The 24,301-nt window shown below is 47.4% G+C and overlaps 1 protein-coding gene across 3 annotated transcripts in view; it reads right to left on the bottom strand.

Annotated features, from left to right (window-relative positions):
* Window positions 1-1,130: 1,130 nt before the first annotated feature.
* The window catches only part of EEIG1 (estrogen-induced osteoclastogenesis regulator 1), a 37,541-nt gene continuing 14,370 nt past the window's right edge, over window positions 1,131-24,301 (bottom strand). For 2 of the 3 annotated variants that reach the window (XM_069032176.1, XM_069032177.1), the window contains exons 3-12: window positions 17,588-17,708; window positions 17,232-17,261; window positions 13,579-13,695; window positions 13,054-13,100; window positions 10,376-10,533; window positions 9,132-9,236; window positions 8,695-8,884; window positions 8,393-8,514; window positions 7,221-7,290; window positions 1,131-6,328 (exon numbers count right to left, since the gene is read on the bottom strand). In XM_069032176.1, the coding sequence (XP_068888277.1) occupies window positions 6,283-6,328; window positions 7,221-7,290; window positions 8,393-8,514; window positions 8,695-8,884; window positions 9,132-9,236; window positions 10,376-10,533; window positions 13,054-13,100; window positions 13,579-13,695; window positions 17,232-17,261; window positions 17,588-17,708 (1,006 nt within the window). In that variant the 3' untranslated portion in view covers window positions 1,131-6,282. Of the gene's footprint in view, window positions 6,329-7,220; window positions 7,291-8,392; window positions 8,515-8,694; window positions 8,885-9,131; window positions 9,237-10,375; window positions 10,534-13,053; window positions 13,101-13,578; window positions 13,696-17,231; window positions 17,262-17,587; window positions 17,709-18,397; window positions 18,454-24,301 lie in introns of those variants that run through there. The other variant, XM_069032178.1, reaches the window with a different exon arrangement.

The following is a 24,301-nucleotide window of genomic DNA, read 5'->3' as shown; positions in this document are numbered from 1 at the left end:
GCGGCCAAGCGGCCCGAGCTCCGTCACGGCCTGGAGCCGCCAAACGCCCGGGAAGGGCGGCCGGGAGCGGGGCCGGGAGCGGGCAGGAGAGGGGAGCCGGGAGCGGGGCCTGGCACGGGGGTAACCCGTGAGAGCGGGAGCGGGGCCGGGGAGCGGGCAGGAGAGGGGAGCCGGGAGCGGGGCCTGGCACGGGGGTAACCCGTGAGAGCGGGGTCGGCGCCGGCAGCGCTCCTGCGCCTTCCTTGTCTCAGCCGCAGGCCTGGGATCCTTTTTACCGCTCGGAGCTCCTACTGCTCCAGTGCCGGTACCTTCGTGAACGGGGTACTCTGGTTGCATCTACCACCTGTACCCGGGAACTGTGGCAGTGACGTATCCTGACACCAGTTCCAGCCCCCGGGACACTGACAGCCCACGCCTCAGCCGTTCCTCCAAACACACCCAGGGGGCAGCGGGAAGAAAGGGAAAAGCGAGAGGAAACGGCCAAGGAACAGACACCAGAGACGGAATCGGCTGCCTCCCCTTCCTGAAACAAGGGAAACGGGAAGACCATGCTTGAGCCTCAAAGGTGCACTGACCTTTGTGTGGCCGAGGCTTTGGGAAGGTGGAAAAGGCAAAAGCTGCTTCCTCCCATGGCTCCTGTTCCCGTCCAGCCCTGTCAGGCATCAGCCATGAGTATCTGGGCACTGAACTGGGCTCACCCTCTGTTAAGAGGAGGGTGAGCCTGTGGTGGCCGAGGGGCTGCTCGGGTACGAGCCCTGAGGATCCAGAGATACTCATTCCCTGGAGCCCTGCTGGGCTGTGGCCCCAGTCCTCCAGGGGAGCCTGGTGAGGTAGCCCCAGCAGGAGAGGCAGGTTAGGCCTACACTGGGACAGATGGGACAGAACACGGGACACTGCTGGTGACTCACGCAGGTCACCTTTCTCTGGGATTGCTGCTTCCCCGGGACTGGTGCTGTGCTGCCAGCTGCCCTCTCACCCCTTCTCCATCTCCAGTGAATCTCTGCTCTCAGCCATAAAAGCTATCCTAGGAGGTAAATCCAAACTCTATTCCAGGCCTGAGCATGCCCATCTCACGCTCCTGCTTCCTCAGCAGATATTTAAAACAAGAAACAGAGCAAGAAGAATCAGTGTGAAGTACCAAAAAACCTTTATTTTTTTCCCCCAAACCGTAACAACATTTGACATTATATTGATTTCCTCATGTATTTGTTATTTCTCTACGTTAGGAACCAGATACAGAAAATACAAACACAATCTGTTGAATCAAAGACGGCACAGCATTCCGTTAGAAAAAGAACCAAAAAAACTAGAGGAGCAAGATAGAAATGGTGAAAAATAGTCATTCCCTCCAGCCCAAACTCTCCAAGAATCATCATCAAAATAGAGCAGAGGAAGTAGCTTCTCTTTCTAAACGCACTTCTGCTTTAAGACAAAAGTTAGATTTATATTTAGATTTTCAAAGTAAAAAAATGTTAAACTATCTTTCAAACAATTTTGGAAGTTTGCATAGACCCATTCCCTTTCCAAAAATATCAGCCATCTCTCTATAGAATCTGATACAAATCGAGTACGCCTCAGCCAAAGGTCACCAAGCTCAAGTCACATTCAAGAAAATAAAACATGATCTCCCCTTCCCTTCCCTCCCCCCACAAAAATATGGGCTCTACCGTTATTCCATGTGTTTGAGGCAAGTTACCAGGCTCAGCCGCATCCCTCGCTCAGAGCTTCATCCAAATTCCTTTTCATTTCCCAGGTTTCCACGCCTGCTGCCTCCCGGCGGGGCAGAGGCGCTGTGGAGGCAGAGGGATCGGATGGCGCAAGGAGGGGGCTGATGGACACAGCTCTCAGGAGGGAAGTGGGGGGAATTTTGCATTCATCAATCCCCCCCCCCCGCAGCGAGGAAGTGGCTTTTCAAGGACAAACAACTGCGACCAGGCAGAGTTTGCAGGAACTTGTCCCTGGGGACTGGCCTTGTCCAAAGGGCTCAGTCACCAGAGCAAGAACTCAGCTAGAGACCAGGTGGGGCAGCAGAAAGGGGGCAGGAGGGGTGGAGGGGGGGTCTGCAGCCCCCAGGTAAGGCAGCGAGGAGGGGAGGGGGAGCCCCTCGCCAGGAGGGGTTTAACCGAGGTGCTCTAGCGTACCTGGAGTGAGGTTTTCCCAGAGGTTCCCAGCAGCAGTACAGAGACCAGCTGCACTGCCACCCACTTAAAAAGAAACAGCAACGACAAAATAAATAAAAAGTCAACCCCTCCTATTCGCATGAGAATGAAATACATATTTCTTCAGGCCTCCGCCTGGTTCGGAACCCTCTAAAAACTGAAGCAAACGTTTAAAAGGGCTTTTTAACTTTCTGTAGGGGGCAAAGTGATGTAGCAATGAAGGGGGGAGAAATCACACGCCTGCTGCCCATCACTCTGAAGGTCAGGACAGCACGAGGCCCCCATTTAAAGTGCTGACCATACAAAAGATGATGATGAGGGAGCAACATCCTTCTCCCGCTTTTCCCATCACAGTTTCCAGCTGAAACCCATCTCCTTCACCAAGTAACAACTAAGCCTATTCTTTTGGACACTCAGTTTTATATTGGTTTTAAAAAAAGAAGAAGTTAGTAGAAAAGTTACACTGAATTTCCTAACACTTTGCAATGTGCTTCCACCAACTAAACATCTAGAAACTGGGAGAGCAGAGTCCACACATTTTGCCTGATCCTGAGACTGAAGCAGAGAGCCAGCTCTGCTCTCCAGGGCCAGCCAGGCATGAGCAGCCCTGCTCGTCAGCATCAGAGACCCAGGGGATGCAGAGTCTTGCCAATAAGGTCCTTTTACTTGTTTAAGCCACCTCTGAATCCCCTGAGAAGGGGAACAATGTGGGGAAGAGCATCCCCCCTCAGCCCCCCTGAAATAAAATATCAATGAAACAATAATGCAGTCAAAAAACACCAGCCTGCTGGGTTTGTATAAAAAAAAAATTCCATAAATTTCACAACAAAAAAGAAAAACCCAAAGGAAACTAGCCAGCGGTTTGGGTCTGGAAACTGATTCACTTCTTAAATGTTCAAAGTCCAACAAGGAACAGGCAGCAGCAATGCCACAAGGAAAAAAGTGCTTGTGAGATGCAGCTTCCTGAGGCAGCAGCAAGTGTGTGGGACAAGTGACCCCACAGCCACCGCCTCGGGTGCCCACGGCTGCCTCAGGACTGCTGGGCATTGCTTGTGCTGGATGTGCAGCAGGAGCTCTGCATGGGATCTACAAACAGGAGCAGACTGCTCCTTCCTCCCTCTGGGGCTGCGCCGGGTGCCCCAGCCCCAGGCTGTGCTGCACAAGGCTGGATGACCAGGACTACTTACTCACTCAAAATCAGGGGCAGGAGAGCTAAAAAGCCACACAAAGACCAGGATCTGTGGAGTCATTAACGTGGACACAAGGAAGAAATACCCTATGAGACACAGTTATCAAAAGTGCAAGCAGTGATGTGCCAAGCCACTGGAAGAGAAGCCAAAGACATGCCCAGATTGGCCACAGCAATGTGATGGAGCAGGTTATGCCTCTGCCAGCCTGGGAAGAAGAGACCAGTGCTCTCAAAAGCTCAACTGCTTCTCCTCTTGCTTTGCTGGGAAGATATTCCTCCCTCTGTCCCACTGGGGATTTTGTGACAGGCCAAGCTGCCAGTGCCTCGGAGCAGCTGACTTTTGCCAATGGAGGCCAAAAGAATGCCCTGGGATCCCAACTCCTCTGACAGTGACTGCCATTGTTTTTCATGGGAACAGAAGCAAAGCAGCAGAAGTGAGCTGGGTTTTGGCCTCTTTCCTGGCTTATGTTTGCTCCTTTCAAGTCATGGTTGGATCTGATTTCCTGAGGGGCTTTGCTGGCCCCTGGGGTGCAGCCAGACCCTCAGCTCTGCACAACCATCCACAGACAGGGCAGGAACAGCCACTGCTGTCCGAGCCTCCTTCTGCCCTCATCCTGACCTGAGCAGATGGTCAGGCCAGGCCTGGCTTTCTGGCAGTGCTCCAGGGAGAAAGACAAGCAGTTCTCTCCTTCCTGCAGACATGGGCACCCCAGGAATAGGACAGGATGCTCAGCAGCCTGCAAGTGAGTGCCAAACCTACCCAGGCTGAATGAAGAAGAGATCACCATTAAGAAAACCTAGCAAGTGTGAAAGAGCTTTTGTTCTAGACAGTCTCAAAAGATCCAACACTTTTTCCCTACATAAAACCAAACCAAGGTGTTGTCTGTATCCCCTTTTTACCCTAATTCAAATTTAATTCCCTTTGAAGGGAAAGGGTGGAAAAGATGCATATCCTATAGTGGTCTGTCCAAACACAGAAAGAAACCTCTTGACTCAGAGACAAACCATCAAAACAGAGTAAGCAAGTGTATAGTTTTGCCACACTGCTAAACCACAGTCTCCTCCTCAGTGGCTACAATCTGATCCACTGCTGAGCACCCTCCTCATGCAGCATCCTTAGCTAGAAGGGTAAAAAACCCACTAAATCAAGACCTTTTCATTCCTTGTTTCTCATTCTGCCAGATTCCCTTTTCCAATAGCTGATCTGCATGCATTCTGGCCAAAGAGACCACAGTTAATCCCCCTTTTTTTCCTTCTTTGAAAAGAGGCTTTACAATAACTAAGAATTTGAGCAACGTGATCAGTTACAAGTCTTTCCTTGCTGAACAGAATGAGTGTGTGCCTGTGCACACACACAGGTGTCAGAGGGGAGCAGATTCACAGCCAGGTGCTGGCGTGTGGAACTGCTCTGAGGGCACGGCTGCTGAGTGCTACCACAGTACACTGGCAAAAGAGGAATGGGCAGAAATAGCTTATCAGCTGAGGGGCTCTGTACAGGGAGGGCTGCAAGCACAGCCTGCTGGTGGCCTACAGCCAGGGGCTGCCCAGATCCTCACTGGCAGTTCGGCTGCCAGGAGAATCTCCAAGTGGGAGCTGAAAGGGATTGACATCTCTGCCACACACTGCAAGGAAAAGTGTCAAACAACTGCAGAAACCAAACCCAAAGAAGAGCAATTGAAAGATCAACCAAAGAACAGTTTGAAGCCTTGTCAGAAGAGTTCACTCACCACAGAGCAAGTCAGAACAGCTGCTGTGGCTAATGCAGCAGCAAACACCCATTCTACTCTTGAAGGTAGAGACAGTAGCTTCTCCCCAGCCCTAGAAGGAACCAGCTCAGGCACAGATGTCTGCTGACATGGCAAGAAAGGCCAAGCAACACCAAATCCCTTACTGGCCCAGGCCAAGAGAGGCAATCAACATCACCACCACAACAGAGAGACCACTGCAGTCAACTGCATCCAGCTCTGGCCCAGGGAAGGGCTGTCAGATGAGATTCTTTTCACAGTCTGAGAAGGGCAGTTCCCTTCCTGAGCCAATGAAACACAAAAAAAAAAAAAAAAAAAAAAAAAGAGGCTTTGTATTCCAAGCTCCAACAGGACTATCTGATGAATCAGTCCAGCAAACACAGATTATACTCCTGGAATAGTGAGTAGAATCCTCCTCCAGGTAAAATCTGTAACCTCTAAAGTGCTCCCTTTAATGCTAGTTGATGAACACCCCCTTCCATGCCCAGCAGTGGAAGGGCTGCTGCAGTCAGTGGTGTGACGAGCACTCGCATTTAACCGTTCACCAACTCCCAGCTAGATTGCAGTAGTTTTCTGAAATGCACTTTTGGGAAGTATTTCCTATGAGAAGATGTTGTTTGGGGATGTGAGGATAGGAAGGCGAAGTGTACCCCACAGTATACCTTGTTCAGTAAAACCATTGCCTTGGAAGGTGATGTTCCCTTGCAGAGTCAATGGAATAAAGCATCCTGCAAGTGGCCATGTCACTGTGTCCCCAGCAAGCAGCTCTGGGTTTGGTTAGAATGGCTTCCCCCACCCCCAGTGGTCTGAAGAGTTCACAGTGGTATAACCCAATGTTCTGGGGAGACAGAAGCTGAGAAGTCCCCTGCTGCAAATGAATGGGTGGAATGAGGGATGCAGATGAGCAACATCCTCTGGGACTAGCCCAAAGATAAGCCCCACAGACTGAGCAGGAACAGGGGGAAGGTAGGCACTGGAAGGACCAGCAAGCAGAGAAGGACAATGCCAATGCAGGGAAAGTGCATGTTCTGGAGTGGTCTTGGAGTGGTTCTGCAGTGCAAACATATGGAGAGGGGCATGGAGAAATCCCTTCTGGAATGCTGCATGAAGAGAGGTAAAGGTTGGCATCCATGTGGCAGCGGACTGGGTAGGGGGCCTGTGTCCAGCAGCTCTACCCTGTTCTTCACATTTAGTGGGTTTCAATCACCACTGGCTCGTAAACTCCAGATGAGACCCTGGGGAGGCAAAGGGGGAGATGAGGAGGGCTGGTTATTTTCCACAGTCATTTTGAGCAACTAACTTCTGATTCAGAGCTCTCCACTCTCAAACATCATCTTCTAAGCTCACACAAACCACTGCCAGTAACGAGTCAGCCTTGTGGGAAGTCAGTCCCTGGAACACTGAGGGGACAGGGACTTGGCAAGTCAGCAATACAGCACTGGAGAGAGCTGGGTGTGACACACAAACCCATCTAAAGGACACAGCAAAGGGGGAGTATCCTATCCAGAAAAAAGAGCCAGTGTGCCTGGCTTTGCTATGCTCCCAGTTTTGTTACTAACTTGATACATCTTTGCATTACCATTATTGCTCGTTTTAATTCAACTGAGGAGGTGCAATAACGCCTCAAACACAACTGGCCAAGAGCTGTACTAAGAGCTATAGTGGCAAGAAAAAGTTTTATTGCTCCAGAAGGCTTTCACGAGAGAACAAGCCCTGGATGATTATGGAAGAGGCAGAGAGAAGGGACAATAAGAGGCAGGGAAAAGAGACAATAAATCCCACTCTGCCACAGTTTTGCTGCAGGCCAGCAGAAGGCAAAGCTCCCTTCTTCAGGAGCAAATGGGAACCAGCCTCTACCATTTTGTCCTTTCACTCCTCACTACTGTTCCTGGGTCTAACAACCAGGATCCCATTATCCCTCTGAGCTCCTGCTGAGAACTGCATTCATACTCTAGTGCAACTGCAGCCACCAAAGGGATCCCAGGGCTATTAATGTGGGAATAAAGCCACCATGCAGCACATGATGTTTAGAAATCTCTCCTGTAGCAAAAAGTGGAAGTTTCCTAGGTACAAAGCTCACTAATCTCTCTGGAGCCCCTCTGTCTGCCAACCTCTTGGGCAACCTACCTGTTTCCCAGCTGAATACCGCTCAGCGTAGTTGTTCCATCTCTGCTCACAAACAACCTCAGGTTACTGTCTGCAGATAGAAAAGGAACACAGACATCACCATCCAGAACTACCGAGGCTGCCAGGAACTCCCCTCCCAGACACACAATCAGCATGGAACAACTGTGTCTCAGCAGATGCACGTCCACACTTTCTGGTGCTGTTCCCACAGTCATCGAGCCCCTGGGAACTCATTTCCTTGCTCCAAAAGGGAGCCTCGCCAACATGAAGCTTTGGAAGAATAAAGGTAGAGATATTAATTCCGTCATATTCCTCCAGCTGCCTTTTTAAAGGCAATTCCATTGATGCAAGTTCTCGGTCAGCTTATACACATCTGAACTGACGAGATGTGGGGCCTCACACTGCTTTTGTAGAGTCACTGGAGGAGAAACTCAGCCTGTTCTGCTGGTGAGAGGCAGCTGCATGCAGTCTAGTTTTAACCCATACTAAGTGAGGTGTAAATCCTCATATGATAAGAGTGCTACCGTGTGCAACAATTTCAGGTGATTAATGGTAAATGAATGAAGCACAGATAACAAGCTAGGCTCAAGTTTAAAACTTAACAGAAAATCTCAGATAAAGTCAAAGATTGATTTCTATGCTAAACTGGAAAACGAAAGTGAAAACAAATGCAGTTATATTATTACTTTTCTCCTAACAGGTGCTGTGACTGCAATGGAGAAAACCCTTTCTTAAGCACTCTGACAGACCTGATCACCAGCACATGGTAACCCATGTTTCTGTGGACATGTGCTGTTCCCCCTCCAGTTGTGCTCTCCTCTTTTGATTAAATACTGACCCTGGACGAGGGCCACTAGAGCAGTGCAGACAGCTGATGCAACTCATTTCCACTGCAGTGAGAATCAGTATTTTTCCTCTCTCTCCCTGCTCATTTGAGCTACTATTCAATCTCTGCTGTCATGAGTGGAACAGCAGCAAGTGCTATGTGTAAATGCTTGTGCAGCTCTCAAACCCACGTGGTTTATCTACCACAGAAACATTCAGCAAGCACTGAAAGCAAATAGCTCTCAGAAGGAGAAGGGAGCCCATGGCAAATCAGATCTGACTGTAAACGCTTGGCAGCCTTGCGAAAGGAACAGCCCAGACATCCCCTCTGAGACTTCTCCTCTCACCTTCAGTATTGCTGACATCTGTGAAGTCCTGACTCTGCATTATTTTCTCCACTATATCATCAGCATCGATCCTGGTGTCATCCACTCGGGTTGGGTGACTCTCCATTGAATCCTTTTTCCTCCTGGTGGGAGGAAAAACTTACTCAGCCTTTCAAGACACAGACTTCTATATACAAGTCCTGCTTCTCTTGGCCACAGTCTCCTCCTCAGTGGCTACAATCTGATCCACTGCTGCCAGAAGACAAAGGAGCGGGTTCTGTCTCTCCTTCCCAGAGAAAGGTCTTTGCTCCACAATTACTCACCGGGAGGGTCTGTCCAGCAGCAGGGGTGGTCTGGGAGGGCGAGGTGGCTTCTCCAGTTTGTGGTCCCGCTCCCCCTCAGGACACTCCACGGTCATGCTGAGCCCCCCGGACGCGCTGCTGCTGGTGGACGTGTTCCGGCGGTGGGTCAGGTCAGACATGCTGGAGGAGCGGGAGTGCTCCGTGCTGTAACCTGCCAACACAGAGGGATTACAAACCACATCTGCTCCCCTTCCTGGCAGAACAGCTTCACAGCAGCATTTCTGCTCCTGCACACAGAGGTTTAGACACCTATGAGCTCATCTGCAGAGACTGAACAGGAGGCTGTTATTACAGAGCAGGGTGAGAGAGATGGCTGCAAATCACTCTCACAGGAGCTCATTGCAGGAGAGAAAAGGGATGTGACCAGTGCTGGCAGAGCTGTGTGGATCAATGGTTACCAGAGATCTTGGACTGCTGGCTGGCGTAGCTCGAGTTCCGTGAGTGCCCTGAGTGGAAAACTTCCTCTGGGCTGGACAGGTTCTGATCCGGCTCTTCTGGGACACCTGCCAAGGAACAAGAGGACACTGCTTACACCATAACCAAGCCAGTGCATGGTGCACTGGGAGCATGCCAGTGCATGGATCAGCTGGGAGTGGAGGCTGATCTTGGGATGACAGATCAAGGAAAGGGCAAGTCTGATGGCAGAGCCCTGCTGTACAGGCCAGCACAGGGCTTAGAAACACCCAGGGAGTAGGGAAGACCACCATGAGCTTCTCTATCAAGTTTATCACTATTTCTATCCAGCAGGTGAATTTACAAACATCTCTCAGGCTTGTATCATCTAGAAGGACAAGTAGTGTGTGAAACTATCCATGATTACAAGCATCAAGCTAAGACCAAGAAAGCATCTGATGGCCACTGGCAGTGAAGTATTACAACCTCTGGGTGCTTCTGTTACTACCTGTCCCTTTCTATTACTTGTGAGAGAGCCTGTACCATTTAAGTAATCTCTGAATTTGATCCAGACACTTCATAACCTCTGCTCCTTTGCTAGCCCTGCTTGTCTCTCTTGCAGGAAGCTTATCTGGAGTGCACAAATGTAACACATTAGCCAGCTTTTTAAGAACACCACTTGCACCATGAGCTCTGTCACTGAGGTGATGAGACTCAAGTGCTATTTTGGTGGAGTGTATCTGCCTGCACATTTGGAATATGCTAGGAAGGAAAAAAACTGATGTGAAAATGCAGTGCCCTTGAAAACAGGCTCATACAGAAGCCAAAGAACTGTATCAGCAGCTGGAACAAGGCCACTAGACCTTAAACCAAACCTCTAAAACCTTCAGAGGAACTTTTCTAGAAGATAAGTCTGAGCAACAGAATAGCTGAGCGCAGAACAATGGTGTCATTGAACACAGTGGCAAGCAGGGATGAGTGCAGTGCATGAATTATCAAATCCCCAGCAAAAAGAACAAATTGCTTTATCTCCACTAACAGAAATACGCATGTAGCAAATATTCTACTTTCCTCAGTTACACTTAGATGGCTTTGTTGTTCTCAATATTCTTAATGAGCAATGGGGTTGAGGATGGGTGTGGGAACACATGAAAAATTAAAGAGTTTCTGTGCTTGCAACTGCTGGGAAAAACAAAGGAGTGCCCAGGCACAGCCAGGCATTGCATGGCTCCAGGGTAGGCATTCAGACCTGAGCTGAGAATGGCAGTTCTTGGCTTGGTCTGGCGCAGGGAGCCAATTGTGGAGGAACTGCTGCTGCTGCTGCTGGTGGTTCCCTCGCCCTTGCAGGTCAGCTGCAGGGTGGAGTCCTGCCCCGGGATGGTGATGGATTTGGCGGTGGAAGGAGGCCTGTCATCAGAAGGGAAGGAGGTTACAGACTGCCAGGCAGGCAGCAGGTATCATTCTGCCTACCCCACCTTTCTCAGCAGGAGGAACCTGGCAGCTCTAAACAGCAGCTCAAATGGGATGTTAGGTGTTGTTTTCCTACATCCAAGACCAGTATCTTCCCTACCTTGGACTGCATTACAAGAAAAATCACGTTTTTGAGGTAAATTAAGGCAAAAAGGGACCATTCATTCATTTATACAGGACAACAGGCTCAGAACTTGCACTGTCCTCCAGGACACCATCCAGAGCTGCCCCTTCCCCGCCAACATGTGTCCACTGGCCAGCTGGCTTCACAAACAGGAACCAGTTTGCTGTTGTCCCACTCTCAATTCCAGCTTCCTTTCTATTACACCTCTTTGGCCAAAATGAAACCTTTTATCCCAGCAGCCCTGTCCCCCTATTGCACTTTTACAACAGTTAAAAAAGGGAAAGGTTATTTAACTGACTATTAAACTCCTTTTTAGTGAAATGGAAGTGTTTTTCCAGCATCATAATTATTTTTCTGGTTTTCTGCAAGCTTGCAACATCGCTTTGTAAATGCTGACTGCAGGGCAGAGCTGTGAGTGCCTGGAGCCCCCCTCCCTTCCTCCAGAAGTGCTTTTGGGTGGAAGCCACAGCATGTGCAGCGTGGCAAAGTGAATATTCCTGTTGGAGCCCTAACCTCCCTGTAACCTGAAGTCTGAACTGGAACTAATGGATTGTATTATGGTTTTTAAGTGAGGAGTGAGAAATAAAAACTTTTATTTGTCTCATGCAGAGCTCTGAGGGAAGATGTTACATGAGAGGGGACCTTTGCAGTATTTTGGGAGAGAGAATATTTATTGTGGGCAGCCGTATGGCTATAAAGCTTCCAGGAAACTCACAGCATGTCTTCACCAGGAAAAAACACTCCCTAATCACGTTATCAGTGATTTGCATGCACCCAGATGCTTTGGGGACTTTGCTTCACAGGTTTTTAAGGCTTTTACAACCTTAAGCAAGCAAACTGTTCCTGCAGCAGCTATGGGAGCAGCCTCTCAGTCTGTCAGCTCAGCTGCTCTGCCCCTTCCAACAACCCCAGCAGGAGAAGGTTCATGGACTGCTGCAGAAAATCAGTGCCTGGAAGTGATTTCCCAGCACAGCTTAATTCCTGCCTACCCCTCTAATGAGTGTCATTTACCAGAAGCTCTACTGATCAAGGACTATTCCACATGCAAAGCTTCTATTTTTAGATATTTGCACATCATCAACATAAAAGAGAAAAGTGGGAATGACTGCAAAAATCCTTTAAGAAAATTAGGAGGTTTGACCTTCAGACTGAATCTACTTACATTAAATGGATATTTATATCCTATTCTGTGTAATTTTCAGGCATTCTAACAGTGGGACTTGCTTCCATTGCAAAGGAGCAACAGGTATTTTGTCAGACATTATTACCAGACATCCTAGTACCCTAGATTTGAAACATCTGTTACTGCTATAAAGTTATAGTTTAAGATATTAAAAACTTCTTTATTACACTTCCTTCTGAAGCAGAAATTCTTCAGAATCAGATGACATTGATTTTGGGTTTAAAAATATCAGAAAATGCTGCAGCACTATGAAAAACCACTCACAAAACAAACCTACCAAAAAGCATGCAGCATTTTTAACAAGAACTTGAGCTAACTTATACACTTCAAGCTAGCTCCTAAAATTAGACCTTTTAGCCCAGAATACAACTGCTACAAGAGCTGGCCTCAAGGTAAAGCTTTCTTCTCTCATACTGTTGGGAGGCAACATGAAATACTCCTTTGGGTGCGTGGCAGCCCTGCTGTGTAGTCACACACCTTCCCACACACCACAGCAGGGCTGGGATTGTGATACTGCACTGTAGTGGGAGGGAAGATGTGGCCAGGATATTTCTTAGTTGATTCACCAACAATTCTTTAAGCAGCAAAACTTCTCCACAGCCTAACTGTACTTATGCTTTCCTATCATTATGCATTAAAAAACCCCCACATTACTGCAATTCCTCTGCTAATTAATATAAGTTGTGAGCCCTGTAGAAAAAAAAAAATTAAAGTGATTCAGCCTTGAAGCATTTTTGTTGCTGTTTCAATCTGAGATCTTTATCCCCCATAATATGTACTGAAGCATGTCCACTTACAAGACTGTTTTCTTTATTGACCTTTCTCCTATTGGAGGTCAGTGAAACCAACCCCAGAGCCATGAGAAATTCTATCCTTCAGGCAAAACATGAAGTTTGTAATCAAAATCTACTGGTTTCCAAAACCTAAGTTGCACCAGCAGGGAAAATAGTGTGCACAGCAATAATAATAATAGTGTGCACAAGCTGGGAAAGCCAGAGCAGAGAACAAAACCAATTAACAGCACAGGCTGGCTATACTTTTCTGGCTGATTCAACCAGTTTTACTGTACTTCCCAATATCAAGGGCATCTCTTCCCCTCTCTTCATCAATTTTAGTGTCTGCCCAGAATGGGGTACACCCAGGAACTCACGTTTTGAAGCAGGGGTCCCCAGAGAGCAGGGACATTCCGATCGTGACCTAGAGAGGGGACACAAGGCACATCATTAGCCATGCTGCACTGAGCTCCTCACTTCACAACAGCCAGGAAGTCAAGGGCTAGGTGTAAACATCAGCAAGATCTAGCTCCTTTCCCAAGCAAATCAGTTTCAGGGATTTCACAAAGTATTTTCCTCCCTGTCCCAAATCCCTATCATCAGTAACTCCAAGTGGCAGTGGTTCAGCAGGACACCAGCCAGGCCATGCTGACAATGCCTCGTAACCTTTTTCCTCCCTGCTGTTCCTGGTTTCTTTGTCAAGGGTCACTGCTTGGCCAAATCGATGCCAAATTATCAAAGGGCAACTTTGATAATGGGAAGCTTCCCAAGTCAGTCAAGCAGCACAAAAGCAAAATCCTGTCTCTGTACGTAACAGGACCTTCTCTCAGGCCTGGCACTGCACTCTGATCTTCCCAAAGTCCTGAGTAGGATTCCTACTGTGTAAGTACTAGCTGTTGTACCTTTAGGATGGAGTTGTCCTGTCGGGTATTCTTAGTATCATATCCTTCCAGCAAGCAGCAACGGACAGTGGATCCAGAGCCCGCAAATTCTGCCAGATTTAGATCAGCAAAGCCCAGCTGTAGACAAGAAAACATTGCAGGGGAAGGTGAGGGAACAGAAGTTACTCCATAAAGGGATACACAGTGTCACACAGACCAAAGGGAGAGAGCACATCTGTGAGCAAGGGCAGAAACAGGAGCCAGGACACAGAGTGGTGGCTGTGAAGATTCCCTGTTCTTGAGGATGGGCAGGGTGACATTCCTAATCCCAAGACAGATGGACACTTGGAGGCCTTCAGGAAGCCAAGCCCACGTGGAGGAAGGGTGTACAGTAGTGGACAGGACAGTGTTAACCAGCCTGCAGCCATTGCATAACCAAGGACATGGAAGGCACTAGGTCAGCGATGTGGAAAAAACAGAATCACACATACACAAACATAATAAGGCACTCTTTGTATTGGGCCATCCCAGAATGCAGTGGAGCATGTGAACCAGGAGATGAAAGGATATTGTTACAGGGGAAAGTGACACCATACTGAAAAAAACAACTGAGACTTTGGGCACAGAGCTGGAGGCCCAGAGCCATGTGGCATTGCCTGTGCCTCGCCCTTCAGAGGCAGCTGCTGGGCTGGGCAGCTCCTGGAGCACTCCTCCTCAACACTGCTGAAGTTTAACTAGTAAGGGGTATGTTTGACAGGCAGAAGGGAAGAGAAATATTTGGAGAGATTTTGTTGTGAGCTCTCTAAATCTTCTCTAACAAATGGGAAGTAAGCAGGGAAGGTGACAAAGCTGAAGATCACAGGCATTTTCAAAAAGGGCACTGATCCCTCCAGAGTAAATAAAAACACAATGAAGAGCACCTTTGTCTTCCTGCCCTAATCCCTGCTGTATTAACACAGTGTCTCAAAGGAAAAGTTACAGCTTCTTTTATGCAGAGCTTTAGGAATAGAAGGCAGTTGTATCTCATCTCATCTGCTCAGGAGGACATGCTGTACTCTGTATTTGGCCAAAACATCCAGGTGTAGAACATCTGCGTCACATCAACAACAGGTCAGCTCCCAGGAGAACAGGGAGCACAGGTGGAGCAGCAGCAGGTCATTCTGTGCTCTGCAGCACATCCCTTCTGCCCTGCTGTTGACAGCTGGATGACACAGTGAGAATCCCAACAGTAGCACCATACTAAGGAATTGTGGTGCCTCTGTCAGCTGAGGTAGCTGATAGACAGTCACAGCACAAAACAGTCACTGCTTGAGGAACCCTGGCTCCCACTATCCCAAGTGAAGTCTAAACCACAGTCTGCTCAAGACACAAGATTGAGGGGGAAACAGCAGCAAGATTAATATAGCTGCTTCCTTCATCCCATTCTCAAAGGGGAACTTCTGATGGCAAATGAAAAAAAAAATAGGATAGAGAGGGAACCTTTTATCAGCAAAAAAGAAGGAAAAAAATAACCTTTCACCCTCTCTTCTCACCTCTTAAGAATTCCATTTAATGCAAGTGTTTCTTTAGCCCTTGCTGCAGAAATTTCTCTGTCTCTTCTAGCCAAGGGCTATGCTGTTTGTTAATTATTCACAGATAAGGAAAAAAACAGTGAATTTTTATCTCTTAGAGATAAACAGGACAGAGGAAAGCCACAGAGGGAGATGTAACCCATCACTGTGACAAGGACACAGCACCACCACACTAGAACAGCACAGCACAGGGGTGGCCCAAACCCAGATCCCTCTTCCTCCACCACAGCACTAAATTCTGAGAGGAGATCGACACTGGAGCACAGAGTGTGGGAGAACCTACATGGTATGCTGAGGTCAGAAGCTCTTTCAGGAAGCAGACTCCCAGTATATAGAGGAAAGATCCCTTAACAAAAGGATGTTTTCAGATATAACCTTTTAGAATCGTTTCCTCAGTTTTCCAGCCAGCTGATGGTGTTTCTTCCAGCTCATGGAAAGAGTTTCCGCTTTATCAGTCCTTCCTGTCATCTTCCGCTCTGTCACCCCTGACACCGAGGTGACAATCACGTCAAACCCAAAGGTGTGCAAGTCACTGGAAACTCTGCCTGGAGCACAAACAGCCCCATCACCCTCAGTCCCTGCTGACAGGGGACCAGGTACAGAGGGCATTCATAAGTTTCATTTTCCTCTGCATCTGCTGCCATGACGGGAGAAGTTCGCAACTGAATTAGGATAGTTTAAAGAGGTGGGGAGTCACGGTGTAAAATGGGAAAATAGTTGCATGGACATGCACCACAGACTTCTGCTAGAAACATTAGGAAGCCCAAATCAGTTCTGTCACAAGGACCGCCTGGAACAAGCCTGGTCCACAGGGCAAGACTGCAATCACTCTGTCTGGTGTGGCATCTCATTTCTGAGCTGCTTCACCCTCGTGGAGAACACATCTGTCTTCTTCACAGGAGACCCAGCAAGATACTAGCCCAAGAGATGACAAGTACTTGAGATTTGGTCTCCAGTTCTGGGCTGGAGAAAATCAGTCTCTTTTAAATGCCACTAAACACAACTGGAGACCGAGCGAAAAGGAAGTAGGTTAGAACATGACCTGAATAAACTCTCCAGGTTAACTCCACCATACAAATGTGCTTTCAGGCTTCCTTTAATTCTGCCTTTCCAAATCCCGTTGAAAGCTTGAGGATGGACATTGCAGGAGCCATAGGCTGATGCATTTACTACGTCTCTTCCTCCAGCTATGCTGCTCTCCCTGGACATGCAGCTCTGCAGAATGAATAACTTCCCCACAGTGTGAATTTAGTGAAAGAGAAACTGATGGCCCTAGAGACCATGTCCTAATTAGCAACAAAAAAGGAACAATGTGGGCAGCCACACTGACTTCTCCCACCTGGCACAGCAGAACAGAGGAGCTAGTGCAGTACACCCTTCACAGCCAGTTGCCTCCATGGCCTCAGAAAGGATATTGATGAGAAGGAATTCTTACATGGCTGTGCGTGACCAGAGCATCTGTTTATTAGAAACCAGCACAGTGACTCATTTTCAAACAAACATGATTTTGGGTACTGTGTGACCTCAGTTTCCAAGCCAACATTGTCTCTTGATCCAGCAAAGGGAGGAGAAGGGGGTGGCCCATTGTCTGTCCCACAGCACAGGCAAGAAAACGCGGGGAAGAGAAACCAAGACTAAGATCCCTGCTGATCCATTTGGCTTTTGCTTTGGTGTCTTCTGTGCTTTGGCAGGCAGTGATTTCTGCTGTAGGCTCCTGCCTGCACTACTGAGGCAGTGAGGTGCCTGCTCCAGCCCCAGCTGGCTGCTGTGCTCTGGAGAACAGAACTGGAGTCTGTTTCTTTATTAGAGACATGCTGCCAGAAGCCAGAGAGTTCACATCTGACTCAGAACTTCCCCAAAGTCTGAGGACATACAGATCATCTCTCCAACCCCCATCTCAAATCCACATCCAGTGCAGTCTGGATCCTGTCCCAGAAAGTCGAGTTTTTTGGGAAATCTCTTAACTCAGACTTAAACTAAGAACCAATGAGCATCTCTCCAGATTGGCCCACTCAGCAGCCACTGGTTTCTGATGGGTGTATAACACTAACAGGAGACAGGACCATGATTACTCTGCTACATTTGCCCTTTCTGTGCTCTTACCTTTGAGTAGGTTTTTCCGCCCTTCAGCTCCTATATTGGGAGACAAAATAAACAGGAAAAGCAGCTATTATATGTGCTGGGGCAACAGGGGGAAAGTCATTACTCAGTCCTGGAATCTGCTCTCAGGATTCACAAGCCTCTCTCTCAAGGGTTACCACCACCTTGGTCGCTTCCCATCCTCCATCAAGGACTCTTCCTGGAGAGGGAGGCTCTGTTCCTGCATGTCCTGCCTCAAACAATCTTTCCTTCTCACCACAGTCCAATGCAATTTTTCTTGCTGCCAAAAAGCAGCCAGTAATCAATTGCCAATACACTACTGGTGGTACTACCTGCCAGAAGCAAAGCTGGATGCTCACCTTACGGACAGACACTCGGCAGATGCAGGGGTCCAGGAGTCCTGTGGCAGGGTTGGCACTCATTTTACACACGAAGGTGAATTTCTTTTTCCAGCGGACACAGTTTTCCTGAACTTCCTCTCTATGAGAATGGAAAAAAAAAAAATCAAATACAGGTACAAAGACAAATCAAGATCAGCTATTAAGTAAAGATCCTCTGCAAGAGCTTGGTTCACCTGAAACTGCACCACACAAAGGTGTTAGAATCAAGCTTTTCACTAGTCAATACAGGTAAAATCCACCCAGGTTACAGAAATACTAATCATCTCATCAACAGAATTTGCCTTTAAAACTCTCACAAGCTCTCTGACATTTCCTGCTCAGCTGGTTTAGCTCATTCACCATCCGGCCTGGATGGAGCAAATCTCCATACCCAAACTGGGCTGAAGGTTCACAAGCTTATCTCCCTCCAGCATGCCTGTTTGTACAGCCCCTGCACAGCAAATATGCTGTGTGCCCTGGATGGCCTGTCCTTCCCTGCTTCTCAGGCTGGGACTAAGCCAGTGATGATGGCCAGCTCAAAGGAGGACAAAAACGCATGTGGTAATGCTCGTGGTGCAGGCAGACAGGGCCACACCAAGCAAACATTGCGCTTCAATCCTGCAGGGGTTCAGCCAGGGAAGAGGTGGTTCTGCTTGCACAGCTTCTAAGCAGACCATCCTGACCTCCAGGGCGAGTGGAGAAGGAGGAAAAGAAGCCTTCCTGAGCGCAGGAATCACTTCAGGTACAGCTCTGGCTTCCACACAGCCCTCAGGGGATGCTGGATTTCACCTTTCCAAGGAGGCTGGTTCAAAGGAGCCTAGAAACAAAGTGTGTGGGTCCTTCCATAGGGCTCTGGTTTCCTACTGAGCCTCTGCAGGACCTGATCCATTTATGGCACAGAGCTTGGCCCTCAGCCAGTTCAGTTCTCAGAGTAATGAGGCCAGGGGGAGGAAGGGAAGGCACTGCTGACAGCTGTGAGCAAGCAAGTTTGACTCTTATCTCTCCTCCTAGCACAGGACAAAGGGGCAAGGGCAGCTGATAAACTGTTTGCTTTAGCAGGGAAAGGGAGGCTTCCCACCATCTGACCCAGGCATGGTGTAAGCCAGATGGATTGGTGGCAAAGGGGACAATGATCAGCCTTGGTAGTGTCTCAACTCCTGGGAAGGAAGGGGAAGAAGCTGTAGCTCACACTGCCATTAGGGCAATCTTGAGGTGAGCCCAATGGGACAGATCCAGGGACTCGATCCTAAGCCAGGAAGTCCCTGCTAGTCCTCCAAGACATTCTGTGGGACCAAATGTACGAGCCAAGGCAGACACAGAGAACAGAAAAGGAGTACTTAACAAACAACTGAAACCTGTAATCCTCTGTAATGCAGATAGAGGCTGATCATCCCTGTTTAAAACAAGAGAAAACAGAAGGCAACAATTCCTTCAAGGTAGAGAACTTAAAGCCCTTCCAGACAGAACTCAGGCTCACTACTGAAGTCAGTAAAAAGTGAGACATCTAAGTGCCAAAATTACCTTTGAATCTGGGATTATTAATTCAAGATGAGATCTGGTTCTCATTACTCCACTCAACTCACCCCAGCTCTCTCAGACAGGAGAAGAAACACATCCAGAGGGATTAAAAAGGTTTTACCTATAATAAAATATTCGCCGTGCCAGACAAATTAGGCATGTGGCATTTCAAATATGCCTTAAACCTGACTCAATAATAGGCATCTTAAATGACCTAAAGGAAGGAAAGACTCAAGATACAGATGAGAAAAGGTATGCAACAGAATGGAAAACCACCTGTTAACCACGTGCTTCAGGAAGACAAGGCAGGTACAGGGGGATGCAGGAAACACTGACTATTTTAGCAGCATTAGTCATCTTTGAAAAGGAACTGCTATTTTCTAGAAAGCAAGGCTAATGCTAAAGCTACTACCGACACCAGAGCTCCAAGTGAATGCTAGAAGGCAGCTACAAGTGAAAGATGTTCAATCAGACAGCAGCACACTGGTGCACACCCTGTTCCCACCCCTGGTAAGAGCTCTAACTCCTGCCAGACGAGAGCATTAATGGGACTAAGCTCCAGCTCCCAGATCTCAGAGCACATGCTCAGCTCCCACAGCTGCAGGATCATCAGTGGGATCAAGGGCTGCACCAGTATGAGAGTTTCCTTACTCAGGAGTTCTTGCTTGTTTTACAATGCAGCCATGATTAAGCATCTGGTGGATGCTGCTAAGTCCAGTGAAGGCTAATTACTTCAAATCGTGGTAAAAAGTACTGATTAGCAATAAAGAGCTCCATAGCTAATTTGCCTTTAGCGTAAGCTCCTCTAACAGACATTCTACTTCTTATTAAGGATGTACATTGGCTTTCCAGAACTGCTGTAGATACTACACAGTGCAAGAGATTAGGAAAAGGATTTGGGGGTGTTATGTTACTCACAGCACTGTAATCATGAACCTGAGCTGCAGGTGCACACATAGCGTGGGGTTTTTATGTCTTTGGAACAGTCTACACAGGGCAAGAAGGAGTTGATAAGACAAAATCCAGAGCTGCTTTCCAGTCACAAGTTTCAGTAATTCAATAAAGAATTTCAACCTTTTTTTTAACTTTTAAGGGTGAGGCTGGGTCTGCATCATTAGGCAAGCAAGCAACAGCTCTATTGTTTCAAACTGAACTCTAAAAAATTAGTTCCACATTTCCAAAAGATGGCAAGTGGAGAAGCAATGGGCTTTGCCTATGCACCTCCCTTCAAGCTATGGTTCAGCTGGTAATTAGAGAACACTAAAATAGGGACAAAAAGGAGAACTCAGATGATGCATGGTTTTGTATTTAGCCCTGGAATATTCTCTAATGTACAATTAGGAACCACCATACAGAAACAAAAAAAAACACCCAAGAAGCATGATGAGGGCTGCACCGAGAGGCGTTTTCTTCCATCCTAATCACAAGGCAACTAAAAGTAAAGCAGAAACGAACAGCTTAAAACCAGAAGTGTCTAATTTTAAGTTTTACTCTGTATTTGGAGAACCAGAAATAGTTCAGACCAATGCCAGGTCTAGATGCCAATTCAATGGGTCTTCAGAAGTTTTATTTTAAAAAAGCTGTCTGTATCATTTTGCAAAAAGACTCCCAGAAGGTTGAATCTCTGCCAAGCTAAGCTTTGCCCTCTTCTGACTTCAGACTTATTCAAAGCTGCGTAATTACTCTTTCCAGACCTAAATATACCTCCTCAGAATAAACCAGTGGAATCCTGTGGCAGCTTTTGTGAAAAGTGGAATTTTGGAAAGAGCTTCCTGAGTTCTTTTAATCCTGGAGCTGCTCATCCACCTCCAGCTTGAGGAACAATTTTCTGCATTCCTCATCTACCATCCTACCTCTCGAGAGAAGATTTACCAGAAAAAAGAGCAGCTGGAAGATGTTTCACCATAGCATGGTGAGAATTCAAGTAATAGGAACGATGCACAGCAGGGACTCACTGCTTTACCTGCTTTTGGAGAGGCAGCAGTGAACTCAGGGAAGCCTCCAAGGCCACTTTGGGTTCAGATCTCACACACAGCTCTGGAGACAGGCAGAAAAACACACAACAAACAGACCTTAAAGAAGAGGTGTTTCCCAACCGTGATTTTAGTGCCATGGACAGACTAGCACTGTTACAGAAAGCCACAGGGCTCACTCTGAATTCAACTTGGTAAAGCAAACACTTCTAGAAAAAGGCCACATATACAACCCATGCTACCTTGGGCTACTGTGAACCTCTTTCCCACATGAAAACCCAGCTAATGAAACACTAGAGCAGAGATTAAAACTTCTATTTACAGACTCAGAGCTGAGTTGTGGGTATCAACCTTCCAACACACCACCTGCTGAAACACTTTTGCCTTGCTGAAGCATTTAGAAAAGCAGATGTTTCAATCTTACTTTATGGCAGTTGTCACACATAAGACAGTGTGTCATAAAGAGGTCACAGCCTTACTGGAAGGGCCGCAGCAAGAAAAAATAGTTTTTAATGTCAAACGTTTCAGCAGAGCAATGTGTCTCAGTCTGATGTTTCATGCACAGGGGCAAATGCAGGAAAACCTCAGGCTCAATGGGACAGTACAGAGATAAGCACACACGAAGAGCTTCTTATTCAGATTTACTCTTCCTCGTTACACAGAGGGGAAGGGTAAGCTTTCCTATTTCTGATGCTCAGTCCACATGCTCACTGTTCCCCCTCTGAGATGTGGATCTGTGTCAGAGCCTTCAAGCAGAACTAAGCCCCCTTGCAGCAGACCTAGTCCTCTGCACCCTCCTCCCTGGTTCACCACTGCAGCAGGAGCAGCAGCATCTTATCTGTTAAGGCACAGGAGAGATAAAACCATTTCAAAGAGGCTGCCAAGCCAACTCCCAGCTCAGATACTTTTAAGTACAATGAAAAACAGCCCTTCAAGGGGCCCTGACATGCACCAGCAGTGGGCCTTTGAGGAGTAAGGGAACACAACCCCTGCAACGCAGGTACATCCCCCTCAATCACAGAGGGGGATAAAGAAACAAAAAATCACATTATTTCAGCAGATTGCACCTGAAAGGAATCTTCTACATCATTTCTTTACACAGCTCTGCTTTCATCTGCAGAGACACTGTTAAAACATTTTCATCTAATCCCCAACACTTCCAAAGGCTGAATTAGAGCAGAATCACTGACATTCCCTTAGCTTGGCAAAGCCTGGAACAATCCTGCATTTTGCTCCAGAGAAGACAGTTACTATTTTAACCAGGTTTTCTAGTGCAAAGCTGTAGGAGAGACCTTTGGTCAGGAAAAATCCCTGAAAAGCCTGTTTTGAAACTGACTTTCTAAGATGCTCAGGAACCAGTATTCACACCCCAGCGTTCACAGCACACCAAAATATATCCTATCCTACTAACACAGCAGGTCCTGCTACAAACAATGCCTAATCACTGCCTGTAAAACACAGGAATTACAGAAGTGGGTGAACATACATATGCAATACAAAGCAAGTCCTCATTTAGCCATTAGCTGGTTTAGATTTACAATCCAGAACCTGCAGGTATCTTCAAATAATGGGCTTAGGACAGGGCACTTCACTGCAATATACACACTATTAAAGAAAAATGCAGCTCTGAGGCTTTGCCATCCAGATGCCTGGCAAGGAAAAGGAGAGAAATCCACAGTGAGCAGGATGCACTGTGGGCAGACAGCACAGGAACAGGTCACATCAGTAAATCCGTTTTATGTTGTTGTCAAGCTCATGGAGGCCAAACACAGGTAGGAAAGCAGAAGCAAACACAATGCAGCAATAGGTGCTGGGAAGCTCAGTGGAAACATATCCCAGGAATGAGAAGTGACCCACCATATCCTTTGGGGGACATGATACAGAATCATAAAAACCAGCTGGATACACAATGCATGAAATCCTAGTTTAACCTAGAGGTGGACATACGCTTTATAAGTTTACACAGAGGGGTTTTGCTCAGGTCTTCACTGAGCAGAAGCACTGCAAGGGCTGCAGGGAACTCCCAACAATAAAGTTACTCTGCTGTGCCTGAGCTTACATCACTGGCCAGAACAACTGCCAACCCAAGGAGCTGGACGTCTCCCTCTGCAAACAACCCCGTATTCTCCAGCTGACAAGTGCTAGTTGTTGTTCAGTAGACATGAGCAGTTATGATGGAAAAATGGCTCAGAGACAGATGATGCAGACTGTGTTACTGAGAGAACTAAGCAAGCCTTTGTCATTTGAAACAAGTCTTATTTGGATGTTTCACTGCAAGTGTTTTAAACAAGGGTTCAGCAGTAAGGTCACTGCATCTACCACCTACTTGCAAAATTAACTTTTGAACTCCCAGCAAACCCATAAGGGCCCATGGCGAAGAAGGACACCTACCCACACCTCCCTTGTGGCACCATGTTACACCTGTTTAGTTCTTCATTTGCACCAGAGCAGTGATATGTAAAGGCTCTCAAAATGTTAAACGTGTACGCCAATGCTTTTAGAATGAAGCAATTGCACAACCCAGCATTTTTCAGGGGGAACAAGGCAAGCTCCAAAACTTTTGTAGGGCTTCACCTGCTGTCTCAGTTCTACCTCACAGCCAGAGATGGACATACTTCCACTTCTGCTGTTCACTGGCAGCTGGGGAGGTGGGGAAGAGTGAATGGGAAAGGAAGAGTAGGGGAAAGTCAGCTCAGGAAATCAGATTCCACTTACGCTGTTAAGAGCACAGGCTGCTTAATCCCTACTTGACTGGACATGAGACAAATACAGGAAAAAGGATTAATGGCAAATGTACAGGAAAAAAAAAAAAAGCTAATGGAAGAAACTTCAGTCACAACTGAGAAACAAAGGTAATGAACAGTCAAGGAGGCTTCACTGGGGGACAGGGGATGATGATGACAGCACCAAGTATGTGAAAGGCAGCTGAGGAAAGAACTGGAGCAAAACCAATGAGGCGAGCATGAAATAAAAACAAGATTGAAAGAATGATTTAGAAATCATCCTTAGGAGTAAACTGGTATCTAGCAGGCAAGGTATTGACTTTTTATGGCTTTAACCTTATTTCCAGAAGAAGCCTATTTCTGTAAAGCACAGCTTTGGAACTGTGTGTTACAGTTCCCTCCAAGGCAGTGATCAATCTTGATAAAGGTCCACCAGCACAAGCCAGGGAGTGATAATCCCTCCTGGAGAACAGGGGTGG

The sequence above is a fragment of the Aphelocoma coerulescens genome, chromosome 17 (genome assembly GCF_041296385.1).
Source record: "Aphelocoma coerulescens isolate FSJ_1873_10779 chromosome 17, UR_Acoe_1.0, whole genome shotgun sequence".
In the NCBI taxonomy this organism is placed as follows: Eukaryota; Metazoa; Chordata; class Aves; order Passeriformes; family Corvidae; genus Aphelocoma; species Aphelocoma coerulescens.
The sequence above is the reverse complement of the archived record's forward strand: the minus strand, read 5'-3'. Positions and strand labels throughout refer to the sequence as shown.